Source organism: Suricata suricatta, chromosome 11, assembly GCF_006229205.1.
Source record: "Suricata suricatta isolate VVHF042 chromosome 11, meerkat_22Aug2017_6uvM2_HiC, whole genome shotgun sequence".
Lineage (NCBI taxonomy): Eukaryota > Metazoa > Chordata > Mammalia > Carnivora > Herpestidae > Suricata > Suricata suricatta.
This window is the reverse complement of record NC_043710.1, coordinates 8,952,837-8,966,317: the sequence shown is the minus strand read 5'-3', so window position 1 is coordinate 8,966,317 and position 13,481 is coordinate 8,952,837. Positions and strand designations below refer to the sequence as shown.

The window sequence follows — 13,481 nt, the reverse complement described above, 5'->3', positions numbered from 1 at the left end:
CACTCCCCTTCCTTGGGCTCCCCACTCTGTGCCTGTTCCACAATCTGTTCCCACAATGCGTGGTGGGAAAGGGGCCAGGCCCCCAAAACAAGTTTTCTCAGGTTTACTCTGAATGCTTATCTGCTCATCCCAACGGAGGACCCACCTTTGGCCTTAAGTCATCAATCTCCAGCATCCCCGCCACCCCCACCGCCCCCACTTCCTCGCAAATAAGTCTTTCCATCCTGTTCTAAACATTCACTGTCCATCTCTTCCCTGCCTTTGCCTAACATCTATAGTCTGGGGGAATGCACCCCCACCACCCCCACTGGTCTGGTCTCACTTCTCTACAAAACCTTTTCCTGCATCCTGGCCCACTGGCCTTCCTGGTCCTGAGTCCCTCCATCCCTCTGTCACCCCTCCTGAGCCCTGATCACTGGCCTGACCTCAGCCTCTGGCTGGATCCAGTGAGAGTATAGCTCTTCTCTCCTGCCGGGGACCGTGGCTTCCACCCTCCATGTCTAGACAGGCCTTGGGAGGCCAAGAGGAAGGAGGTGCTTGCCCTCCAGAAGCTTCCAGAACTCAGGGCACTCCTCTTCCAAGCCCACAGAGCTGAGACCCCAGGCTTGAATTTGTCAGATCTTCATTCGAGGACACACAGTTCTTTCATTCATCCACCTTGTACCCCTTCTGAACACAAACGGGACCATACAAGGGATGGGAATCCAAAGGGACATTGCAGGCGCATGCTCTGTTATCCTGCGGCTCCAATGTGGGAGGGTGCTGGGGGGTGGGAGACACAGTCACAAGGACTTCTACTTCCAGGGTCACTGCTTGCCCAGGGCACACCTTGCTAAGTGCATGGTGTCCTTGTCAAAAATAGAAAACGGTACTGCTTTTCTAGGTGGGCACAGCCCATGCCAAGGTACAGGGCTTGGTGAGTGGAAGGCAGGCTGCATTTCCTGCCTTGCTCGCTCACTCCCTTGGCTGGCACCTTGTGCAGTGAACCACCTGGGCAGGCCACGGTGACATCCCTTCTGACCTGCCAGAATCATTCTACCCAGGCCTCCCATGCCCTTCACTCTGCAGGGGCAACTGTTTCCCCGACTGTGGTTTCTCAAGGGCAAGGACCAGCTGCTTCTTGGTGCAGTGTTTCTCCACCTACCCCAGCCTAGCCCAGGGTCTGGTCCAAACCAGATGTCATATGTCTGTTGCCTTGGATCCTGTATCAAATAAGGGTTGAGCAACAGTGATCTTCCCAGCCCTTGCTCTGTTCATTCTTTAGAGGAAGGAAGAGAAGACACAAATGGAACTCAGGACAGGGCCCCTCCCCTCCAAGGCTTCGTAAAGCCCAGGCAGGAGATAAGACCTGGCCCAAGTCACCGTGATCCAGACTGGCAGGAGATAAGGCATGGAGGGGGTGTCGCCCAGAGGAAGAGTCCTTAGCATGACAGGGGACGGCTGGTGGGCTGTGGAGGCCCTTAAGCGAGACCTCCAAGGACAAATGTGGTGTCACCACTCTTGGAGCACTGACACCCAATTACTACCAAAAAATATCCCGTCATCTGTACATCCAGTGGTCTTGGATTCCCAGGTCTCCCTAGCTCTTCCTCCTCAGCTGAAAAGGATAGGCTCAGAGAAGTTCAGGAACCTACTTGATATCACACAGCCAGGGGTGGTGGGGCTGAGACCCCTTAGACCAGTTTTCTGGGGACAGCCCAGAAACCCAGAGAACTCACTAGAAGCTGTAGCTCCGTGCAGTCAGGCAACAACAGGGGAGCCTATTAGAAGCCTGTCCGGCAGGTAGAGAGGGAAAAGTGAACGGTATGTCCTCTGCCTTCAAGCCACTGCCCTTCCCAACCTTCCTGCCATCGCCACCCCCACCTGGCAGCCTTGACCCCAGACCCTGGGCTGGAAACAGATGAGGAGCAGGAAACTGCCAGCCTCGATGACCCCGGTCCTGATTCTGAACTCAGGTCTCTCCTCAGCTCACTGTGTGACCCAGGAGATGTGTCCTGCCTCCCTCTGAGCCTCAGACCCTGTGCCTGTACAACCACCAAGTTAGAAGATCAGGGTCACTCCTTGGCACCGACTTTGTAGGAGGGTCATGAAATTCCCCATGGCTCCATGCCAGTCCCCCGTCAGGAGTCTCTTACCCGCCCTTACCCCCTCCTCCCCAACACCCCTACAGAGTGGCAAGAATCCCCGGCCTCTTTCTCCATGATCAAGGTCACTAGCTCACCTGTCTGTGTCCCAAGGCTCCTCTCCCAAGTTCCCCTCAAGTGCAGGGCCCAGAACTGATGGAGCATGGCGGTCAGCCCCAGAGCTCATCGCCAGGAACACGGGGCACGTCCCTCGGGGAGGACACCTAGTGCGCTCCTTGGGGCATGCGTGCCAGGCCCAGCCTGCAAGCCCCTTGGAGATGGCCAGGCAGGGGGGCAGCAGAAGCCCTTCTCCCCCACCCCTGGGCTGAGCCTCACGCTAACCTTTGCTATCTCTGAGGAGCAGCGGCCCGGGAGGGAGGCCCCTCCCAGCAGGCCTCTATCTCCTGTAACCCCGTAATTATTAACTCCCTGGGCTCTTCGGGCAGCAGAGGGCTCTGGGGCCCTCCTTCCTGGGCTCTGGGCCAGGCAAGGTGAGCCGCCCTGAGGGGTCGTGGGAACTTTCCTTTACATGCCCAAGGCCCCAGGCTTTCACTAGGCCTGAAGACAGCTCCATCTGTCACTAGGCCTGGAAAGAGCCCGTCCAGCCCAGGTGGTGTGGTTTGGGGCAGGAACCTCCCCCCGCCCCTCCCCCACCCCTGGCCTCGATATCTCCTTAAAACTGGCAACCAACGGCAAGCTGGGACACCTCAGGGTAGCAGTGAGGACACAGGCCCGGTGTCAGCCAGGCTGGATGCAAACCCCACTTCTAGACTGTAAACCTCTGGGCATGTTCGTTTCTGGGCCTCAGTTTCCCCAACTGTAATATGGAATCTCACCCTCTAAGGACACACCAGGCCAGCTGCTACTGCCCAGACACACGCTACCCGACCATTTGCCTCACACTGTGTTCTCTATAGCATAGCCCACCCCCTCCCTGCTGATAAATCTCACTTGTGAATACCCCCCTCCGCTAGCAAGCCTTCTCCTGCAGCATGGGGGTGGAGCCCTCAGACAGATGTCCATCTGCGTCATGACGATTGGACCTGTCGGACACCCCCGCCAGGACTGAGTGACCCTGTTGGGCAGAGGCTGACCTACACTCACCACCAAATCCTCAGTACCCCCTTGTCTGGGACCTGGTCAGCCTCAGTCTACCCATTTGGCTTGAAATCTAATCCTGGCTCTGCTGTTCCTTGGCTGTGTGGCCTTGGGCAAGTCTCTGGGACCTAGCTCTCTGGGACTCCGTTCCCTTATCTGCAAAATGGGAATGATCGTCCCCTGTGAAGTTATGAACATCACAGAAGGTAACGTTCATGTAGGGTCTGCCACCCTCGAAATGAGTTTCCTTCTCCTCTTCCCCCTCGCCTTCTCTCTCCTTTCCTGTCAGCCTCCGAGTCCCCTAGGGGAAGAAGTTGCCAGTTCCTGACTAGCAGTCACACCCCCGGCCCTGGCCTGCGGATAACAATATCTCCTACTCAGGCTTCGGGCTGCGAAGCTCTCCTCTGCCTAATGCAAACCAGATGCTGGCCTTGCCTTTCCTGGCAGCGAATTTTCCATGGCCCGCTCCCACCCCCTTCCTGTTTTTGCTCCTCACTGATCCCCTGCTAAATTCTCCCGTGCCCCCACCTTCCTCTGCAGGGCAACCTCTGGGCCCAGGTGGAAACAATTAATGGAAAACAGGAAGTGGGGGGGGCAGGGAGGGTCTCTCTCCATCACCCCAACATGGCACAAGGGGAAAGGAGCTCAGCCTGGCTGGTGACAAAGTGTGTCCGAAATAGTCCCTCGCTGCCCAGCACCGGCCAGCCCCTCAGGGAGGAAACGGAGTCAGAAATGCTTTGGCGACCGTAGAGAAAAAATCGCGACTTTCTGGACATCTAGGCATAGCTGGGACTTCATGGGGTGCTTTAAGGGCCTTGTCCTTGGCTGTGACTTAGAAAAATCAGAGCCTGAAGAGGCCCAGGCCCCTCCTGTTGCAGCTGAAGAAACTGACTTGGAGGCTGGTCCAGGGTCACTGGTGAGTCAGAGCCAGGAGGCAGCCGGGCCTGGGACTGCTTGCCAGTAAAAGTTCTCCCCAATGTCACTTCCCGGGCTCGCTATCTCGTCATCCCCGCTGCCCTTCCCCCCTGCCAAGGTGCCCTGGGCCCCATCACGAGGATGCTCACAAGGCTGCCCATAGCACCTGGCCAGGTGGACCTGATCTTCCTCACCAGGAGCTGGGCACTGGGAAAGGAGGCCTGGGGCAAGCCCAGGAGTGTGCCTGTGGTGAGCTCTACCTTTATCCTCAGTTCCGAGAACCCCCTCCACCCCTCGGGGCATCCAGGGCCGGCCCTCCTTCCATTTCCCTGCAAACAGCCCAAGGGCTCCCCAAGAGCTGGGCTCTGGCCGCCCCTCCCTCCGCCAGCTGTGCTGAGTATTTGGACAACTGGATGGAATGTTTTGCAGCTACAGTTCTCCCTGGGTCCCTGAGCTCAGATTTCAAGAGGGGCAGGGAGAGGATGCTGGCTCCAAGGAGAGGGAAAGAAGCTCAAGAGGTCAAATGGGAGTCCGGAGCACACACCCCCCTCCCTCCCCACCCCCAACGCCTGGCCCGGCCCGACCAAGACCACGGGCTGGTCAGCCCCAGGGTGGGGGGGAGATGGAATGAGCCTCAGGCCCCTGAGAGGAAGACAGAGCAGAGGGTGGAGGCAGCCAAATGGTGTCAGAGATTCGGCGGGGCCAGTCTGCTGAAGTCAGGCCCTGGAGAGCATCTGGACTCCGGGAGGGGTCAGGCCCAGGGCAGCCCCTGGAGAACACCAAGATTGCTAAGATTCCACCACCGAGATGCATCCATCTGCTACTAGCCCCATTTTACAGATAGAACAGTGGGGTTCAGAGGGAGTAGATCACCCCAGGTGATGCAGCATGCTGCCTGTAGAGCCAGAACCCAGGGCTCCAGATCCTAAGTTCACGCTGCTCATTATTCTCGCGTTCCCGCACTCACCTCCAGCCCGAGAGACACACGCAGCCCAGCCACTGAATCGTTATCCTTCCTCTTCCTTAAAAGACACGGACAAGGGACGCCTGGGAGGCTCAGTCAGTTAAGCATCCGACTTTGGCTCACGGCAAGGTCTCACTGCTCCTGTGTTCCAGCCCCGCCTCGGGCTCTGTGCTGATGGCTCAGAGCCTGGAGCCTATTTTGGATTCTGTGTCTCCTTCTTCTGCCCCTCCCCCACTAGCGTTCTGTCTCTCTCTCTCTTTCTCTCTCAAAAATAAACATTAAAAAAAAAACACAGGGGGCGCCTGGGTGGCTCAGTCGGTTAAGCCTCCGGCTTCGGCTCAGGTCAGATCTCACATTCGTGGGTTCGAGCCCCGCGTCGGGCTCTGTGCTGACGGCTAGCTCAGAGCCTGGAGCCTGCTTCCGGTTCTGTGTCTCCTTCTCTCTCTGCCCCTCCCCCTCTCATGCTCTGTCTCTCTCTGTATCAAAAAGAAATAAAACAGTAAAAAAAAAAATTAAAAAAAAACATTAAAAAAAAAAAGACACAGGATAACCTACGCAAAGGAGTACTGCAGGTTCACAAAGAGAACACGCAGGCGCTAGGCTCGCTGCCAGACTCTGAGAACATTAACCCACTTGCGGATCGCTAGAATTCCTGCATCTTCTCCCACCCTGGGGCCAGAGGTCTCCCAGATTCCCCACCACAGCTGCTCAGGCCTCCCAGAGCCCCTTGAATAAGGCTGACGAGATGCACAAGTCCTAGACCCAACTACACGGAAGACAGTTTGGGGCTCAGTGTACTCCCCTTAAAATGGCAAGGATTCTCTTTGCTCTGCTCCACTCACCATCATGTTGTGGGTGCTGATGGCAAGGAACAGGAGGCTCCAGGGGACCCCTCTGGAGACTTAAATATTTCCCAGCAATAAAACCTTAGGAGCTCACTTGAAGAAAGGAGGAAGGGGATTTCTTCGAGCTCAGATGGGTGTGAGAGTCCCACCAAGGTGCCTGGGGGCCTGGGCTAGATTCCTGGAGGTGAAACCTGTTTGGTCATTCCCTGCTAAGGAGCTGGAAAGTTCTCCGCCACCTAATGGGAATCAAGAATCAGCCAAACCTTCAGAGGCAGATGTGGCCAGAGGGGGTGGGTTGGCCCCACCTCACTCCCTTCCCAAATGGTGGGATAAGGCAGGGACTGTGACAGGATCTTTTTTACTTTTTTAAGTGTATTTATTTTTTTTTAAAGGAATCTCTACACCCAGTGCGGGGGCTCAAACTCAAGACCTTGAGATCAAGAGTTGTATGTTTCTCCGACTGAGCCAGCCAGGCTCCCCTGTGCCAGGATCTTTACATTTGATAGATTTAGTTCACCCTCACACCTCCCGATATGGTCCTTCATTGCTTTCTGTTCCCATTTCAATGATGGAAGAATGGGGACAAGGTGAAAAGATTTGGCAACAGTGATCAGGTGAAGGAGTTAGGATTTTAATCCCTGTTGTCTAACTCCAAAGGGTAAGATGAGGCTTTTTTGAGAAAAGAGGGCTTGAAGAATAAGCAGGACTTAAAAATACAGAATGGACGAAGGGTATTCTATGCCAAGGAACACCAGGGACAAAGCCTTGGCAGTGGGCAGAGCAAGGCACACAGAGAGGAGCCAGCGCTCTCCTTTGGCTGGAGCTCAAGCTGATTTGGGGGACACTAGAGAAAAGACTGGACAGGCAGTCCCAGAATGAATCACGAAAGCATTGGAGGCCAAGTTAAAGAGTTTGGACTTTATTCTAAAGGCTCCAAGGAGACAGTTAAACATTCTTGAGCAGGAGGGGGACGTGAGCAAAGCCTTGCCATGGGAAGATTAAATTGGCTGCAGTGTGCATAGAAAATAGCAATGAACTTATCAAATATCCTGAGAGGTAAAGGCTTTCTAAATTTAGATGCATTTGAAGAGACCTCAGAAGGAAAAATCAATAGATGTGTTTACATTAAAATTTTAAACTTCTCCATCTTCCCCCTTTCACCAAAAAAATAACCAAAATTAAAAGGCAAATAGCCTAGGGAAAACATTCCCAGCAAGTGGCAAAATGTTGACATCTTTAATATATAAAGAATTCTCAAAAATCAATAAAAAAAAGAAAATAGGAGTCCAATACACATGTTCATTAATTCATTCGTTCGTTCATTTCAGCACCATGAAATGAGCATCTGTGCCAGGGGCTGAGAAGATATTAGTGGGTAAGATAAAATTTATTTTAAAAATACTTGGAGAGGCGCCCGGGTGGCTCAGTCGGTTAAGCATCCAACTTTGGCTCAGGTCATGATCTCACGGTTCGTGGGTTCAAGCCCCGCATCGCATAGGGCTCTGTGCAGACAGCTCAGAGCCTAGAGCCTGCTTCAGATTCTGTGTCTCCCTCTCGCTCCGCCTCTCCGCCACTCATGCTCTGTCTCTCTCACTCTCTCAAAAAGAAATAAACATTAAAAAATTTAAAAGTACTCAGAAATCTGGGAATGAGAGGGAACTTCATTAAACCGATGAAGAGTATCCACCAAAATCCCAGGGCAAATATCATTCATTTTTTTTTTTGGCAAATATTTTTTTTTTTTGACACACTCCCAGCCCCTCCCAGCCAACTTTTGGCAAATATTTTTAATGGTGAAATGCTAGACACATTTTTAAAAAATCAAGAATGAGACAGGCATAGCTCCTACCATTACTTCTATTCTGCTATATTGGTGATTGTAGTCAATGCAATAAGACTAGAAAAAGAAATTTAAGACATCAATATTGGAAAAGAAAAAACAGAACTCATCTTTTTCCTAGATGATTATCTATATGTCAAATTCAAAGGCTTAACTATAGAGAACAAACTGGAAGGGAGGTTGGGGGGAGATGGGGTAAGTGGGTGATGGGCTTTAAGGAGGGCACTTGTTGGGATGAGCACTGGGTGTTATCTATAAGTGATGAATCACTAAATTCTACTCCTGAAACCAAAACTACACTATCTGCTAACTAACTTGAGTTTAAATAAAATCTTGGAAGAAAAAAACCCAAAGGACTTCATAGAGAAATTATTATAAAAAGAGAGCTTGGCAAAAAGGTTGGCTATAATATGAGTATAAAAATTGTTCACAGTTCTGTACACTGGCAAAAGTTGGAAAACAGAATTTTTTAAATATATTATTTATTATAGCAATCAGTGACAAGCATCTATAATAAATCTAACAAAATGTTAGCGAGATTTGTTATACAAACAATTTAATTTTGGATACAAGTTATAAAATTATAATCATTATAGTATGCATTATTGTATAATCTAAATTATCCCAATAATAAAAATATCAAAATGGTACAAATTCTAAAACTAGACATTTCCCCAAAATGCCAATTTTCTCCAATTCGATCTATGTATTCAATGCAATTGCAATAAAAATTCTAACAGGGTTTTTCTTAAATAGGATATGCTAATTTTTTTTATTTAAAAAATTTTTTTTAATGTTTATTTTTGAGAGAGAGTAAACATGAGTGGGGGAAGGGAGACACACACACACACACACACACACAGAAGCTGAAGCAGGCTCCAGGCTGCTGTCAGCACAGAGCCCCAGTGGGCTTGAACTCACAAACTGTGAGATAATGACCTGAGCCGAAGTCAGATGCTTAACTGACTGAGCCACCCAGGTGCCCCTGATTTTAAAATTTATATAGAAGAGTAAAAATACCTAAGACATCCCTGCAGAATGAGGCACTTGCTTACTTCCCTGCTGCCAGGACTTCTAAAACTCCAGTAATAAAAATGGTATGATGTTGGCTCAAGAATGAACATATGATGAAATCAGATAGAGAAACCAGAAAAAGGCCAACACATATCTGGAGCTCTGATGTTGACATATCTCCTTGCTGCTCAGAGGGGAAAGGAAGGGATCATAAAATACATTGTATAGGAACTGATCGAGCCTATGTGGCTAGAACAATTGAAACCCTATTCACACTCTGCAGAAAAATTAATTCCAGATAGGTTAAATATGGAAGGAAAAACTCTTAGAAGAAATTTTAGGAGAACATCTTTTTACTTCAGAGAAAGGAGGGACTGTTAAGTAATTTCTACAGCCAGCATGTGGGGCTTGAACCCACAATCCCAAGATCGAGTTATATAGTCTACTGACAGGTGCCCCACGAAAGGAAGGATTTAATAAAAAATGACAGGGGCGCCTGGGTGGCTCAATCGGTTAAGCCTCCGACCTCGGCTCAGGTCATGATCTCGCATTTGTGGGTTCGAGCCCCACATCAGGCTCTGTGCTGACAGCTCAGAGCCTGGAGCCTGCTTCTGATTCTATGTCTCTCTTTCTCCCTCTCTTCCCCTCCCTTTCTCATGCTTTGTCTCTCTATGAAAATTTTTTAAAAACATTAAAATATTAAAATAAAAAAAATTTTTTTAGGGGCACCTGAGTGGCTCGGTCGGTTAAGTATCTGACTTCAGCTCAGGTCATGATCTCACTTTGTGGGTTTGAGCCCCATGTTGGGCTCTGTGCTGACAGCACTGAGCCTGGAGCCTGCTTCGGATTCTGTGTCTCCCACTCTCTCTGACCCTTCCTCCCTCACGGTCTGTGTGTGTCTCTCAAAAATAAATAAAACTTTAAAAAAAAATTTTTTTAATGACATAAAGGAGCACCTGGGTGGCTCAGTTGGTTGAGTGTCTAACTCCGGCTCAGGTCATGATCTCGTGGTTTGTGGGTTTGAGCCCCACACTGGGCTCTGTGTTTACAGCTCAGAGCCTGGAGCCTGCTTCAGATTTTGTGTCTCCCTCTCCCTCTGCCCCTTCCCTACTCATGCTCTGTTTCCTTCTCTTCCAAAAATAAACATTGAAAAATTTAATTTAAAAAATAAGACATAAAAAGTGTTAACCATAAAAGAAGACTGATAGATCCAACTACATTAAAACTGACAACTTCTTTTCATCAACTGACACCATAAAGTAAATAAAAAGATGACCTCAGGGGCGCCTGGGAGGCTCAGTCAGTTAAGCATCCGACTTCAGTTTAGGTCATGATCTCAGGGCTCAGGAGTTCAAGCCCCCATCGGACTTTGTGCTGACACCTCAGAGCCCAGAGCCTGCTTTGGATTCTCCCTCTCTCTCTCTGCCCCTCCCCTGCTTGCACTCTGTCTCTCTCACTCTTTCAAAAATAAAAACATTAAAAATAATAATAATAATAAAAAGATGAGCCACAATCAACAAAGTTGTAGTATCTAGAATATAAAAGAATAGGAACCCCCCCTAGTCAATAAAAACTATATAAAATAACTAGAAAAAATGGGCAAAAGATATGAACATGCATTTAATAGAAGAAACATTACAAATGGCCGGTAAGCGTTTGAAAAGATACTCCAACCTAATCACATTGGTTATCAGGGAAATTAAAATAAAACTGCAATGAGAAAGCATCTCACGTTCACCAGGATTGGTAAAAACTAAGAAATCTGGTAATACCAAGAGATGAAGAACACACATGTCCATCCACAACAACTATAGTGTTGGTAAGAGTGTAAATTGTGATCGCTTTGGTAAACAATTTGGCATTCCCTTCTAGAATTGACCATTTGCGTGTGCCGTGACCAAGCGATCCCCCCCCCCCCAGGTATATATGCTACAACAATTCTAGCACATTTGCACCAGGAAACATGTGCAAGACTGTTCATAATAGCAATCCGAATGTCCAATGAGCAGGGGCTGGATAAATGCATTGTGTTATTTGCCTCCTAGAGCAACTGTATCCAATTACCACAAACCAGGAGGCTTAAAACAACATAAATTTATCTTCCCACCCTTCTGGAGGCCAGAAGTCCAAAACCAGGATCACTGGGCCTAAATGAAGATGTCCCTCCCTCTGGAGGCTCTAGGTTCCTCGCGTCTTCTGGTGTCTGGAGGCAGCTGGGATTCCTTGGTTTGTAGCCACACCGCTTCTCTGTTGTCTTCACATTGCCTTCTCCTCTCTCGTTTGTGACAAATCTCGCTCTGGCTCCCTCTTACAAAAACACTTGAGGTTGCATTTAGAGCCCACCTGAATGATCCAGGATAATCTCCACATGGCAAAATGTTTAACTTAATCACATTTGCAAAGACCCTGTTTGTATGTAAGGCACGATGTACTGGTTTCAGGGATTTGACTCTGATATCTTGGGGGGGAGGTGCTTTTTTTTTCCCCCAGTTTTCTGCAGTCTGGCCTCAGCCTGCCACACACACACACACACACACACACACAATACACTCACCGTATCCCAACATCTCCCAAAGTCTTAGCCCATTGTAGTATCAACTCAAGCCCAAAATCACACCTAAATATAATTAGCTCAAAACCCCCAATCTCTTCCTCAAAAAACTATCAGTAGAATTCCCCTATGACCCAGCAATAGCACTGCTATGAATTTACCCAGGGGATACAGAAGTGCTGATGCAGAGGGGCACATGGACCCCAGTGTTCGTAGCAGCAATGTCAACAATAGCCAAATCATGGAAAGAGCCTAAATGTCCATCACCTGATGAGTGGATCAAGAAGATGTGGTATATATATATATATATATACATATATATATATATATATGTATATATATATATACAATGGAATACTACATGGCAATGAGAAAGGATGAAATCTGGCCATTTGTAGGAAAGTGGATGGACCTCAAGGGTGTCATGCTGAGTGAAATAAGTCAGGCAGAGAAGGACAGATACCATATGTTTTCACTCATATGTGGAACTTGAGAAACTTAACAGAGGATCATGGCGGGGGAGGGGGGACATTAGTTAAGGAGAGGGAGGGAGACAAATCATAGGAGACTCTTAAATGCTGAGAACAAACTGAGGGACGATGGGGAATGGGGGAGAAGGGAGAATGGGTGATGGGCATGGAGGAGGGCACTTGTGGGGATGAGCACTGAGTGTTATATGGAAACTACCTTGACAATAAACTATATTTAAAAAAAAAAAAAACCCAATGTCTCCTAACCCACGTTTGGTAAGACTCTGAATAGAATCCATTCTGGGGCAAAAATTCTTCTCCATCTCTGAAACTGTGGAACTAGTAGCAAGTCATCTGTTCCCCAAATATAATGGGATAGGCATCGTATAACAGTTATAGACATCTTTACTCCAAAAGGGAGAAAATGGAAGAAAGAAAGGGACTGGTCCCAGGTAATTTCAAAATCCAGCAGGACAAATTCCTCTACTTTTCAAGATGTGGGACTCTGCCTCCACATCTGTAGCTCTGGCTTTCAGGTCCAAGGCTCTGCCCTCTGGGCTTGAGTTTATTCCCTTTTGTCATTCCTCTTTCGTCTTAACAGTAGGCACATGTTTGAAGTTGAGTCATTTTATAAGCCTATTTCCTGCCTCTAGAATCACGGGAGTCCAATAGCCTTCCTTCATTCCATTCTGTCTCTGTCTCTTTCCATCTAAGATGGCAGCTCTCTGTTTCCACCTAAGATGGCGGAGTTTCTGCTGGTATAGCTCTCAAAAGCCTTGTGGGTCTCCTGTGTATGTCACTGAGATTCACATCATTTCAGAGAGCCCTCCACAGATCTTTCCTGGATAATTCTATCTCTATTTCTGGCTTCTGCTGAGACAGTTGAGCGAATCTATGAGTCACACACTTAATATCCTTGACACCTGCGAAAGACTGTTCAACCACACCCATGGCCTTCTCCCCAGAGCACGTTTTTCTAATAGTAAACCGCCTAATTTTTGTATATTTCTCAGTTCGCAGAGGCTGCAAATTTCCCTCATGATCATGTGCTGGTTCCTTTGGAGTCACCCTTCTTTCCCTGAGACCTTTTTCCTCTCTCATTTTACGACCAGCAAGAAGAAAACCAGGTCACATCTTTAACACTTTGCTTGGAAATCACCTCAGCTAAAATCCAAGTGCACCCCATATCATTGCTTCAGCGGTGCTTCTCAAAACTCTTGCAGCCTCTACCCGTTACCCATTCCAAATCCATCTTCACGTGTTTAGGTGTTTGTTACAGCAGTGTACCACTCTTGATTCCAAAATGTGTATTCGTTTGCTATGGTAACTGAAATTAATTCACACAAACGAGACGGCTTTTAGCAACAGAAATTTATTTCACACCATTCTGGATGCCCAAAGTCCAAAAATTGCCATCCCTGTGCCCAAATCAAGATGGTGGTCGGTCTGTGTCCCCCCTCGAGGTTCTAGGGGAGACCTCTGTTCCTCGCTTCTTCCAGCTTTGGGCAGCTGCTGGCATTCCTTAGTTTCACTCCAATTTCTGCTCTCATTGCCACATTGCTTTTCTTCTGTCCATGTCAAGTCTCCTTCTTCCTCCCTCTTATAAGGAGCCATGTAATCGAACTTGGGGCCCACCCTGATAATCCAGGATAATATCCATG

General features: G+C 48.6%; 1 protein-coding gene across 4 annotated transcripts in view; it reads right to left on the bottom strand.

Moving 5' to 3' along the window:
- Nucleotides 1–13,481, bottom strand: part of RAB3IL1 (RAB3A interacting protein like 1) — a 44,671-nt gene that overhangs the window by 17,576 nt on the left and 13,614 nt on the right. The window contains exon 1 of one of the 4 annotated variants that reach the window (XM_029914742.1): nt 2,222–2,354. The exons of the other annotated variants lie outside the window; for them this stretch is intronic. Within the exon in view, the coding sequence (XP_029770602.1) occupies nt 2,222–2,310 (89 nt within the window). The 5' untranslated portion in view covers nt 2,311–2,354. Of the gene's footprint in view, nt 1–2,221; nt 2,355–13,481 lie in introns of those variants that run through there. 4 annotated transcript variants of the gene reach the window in all.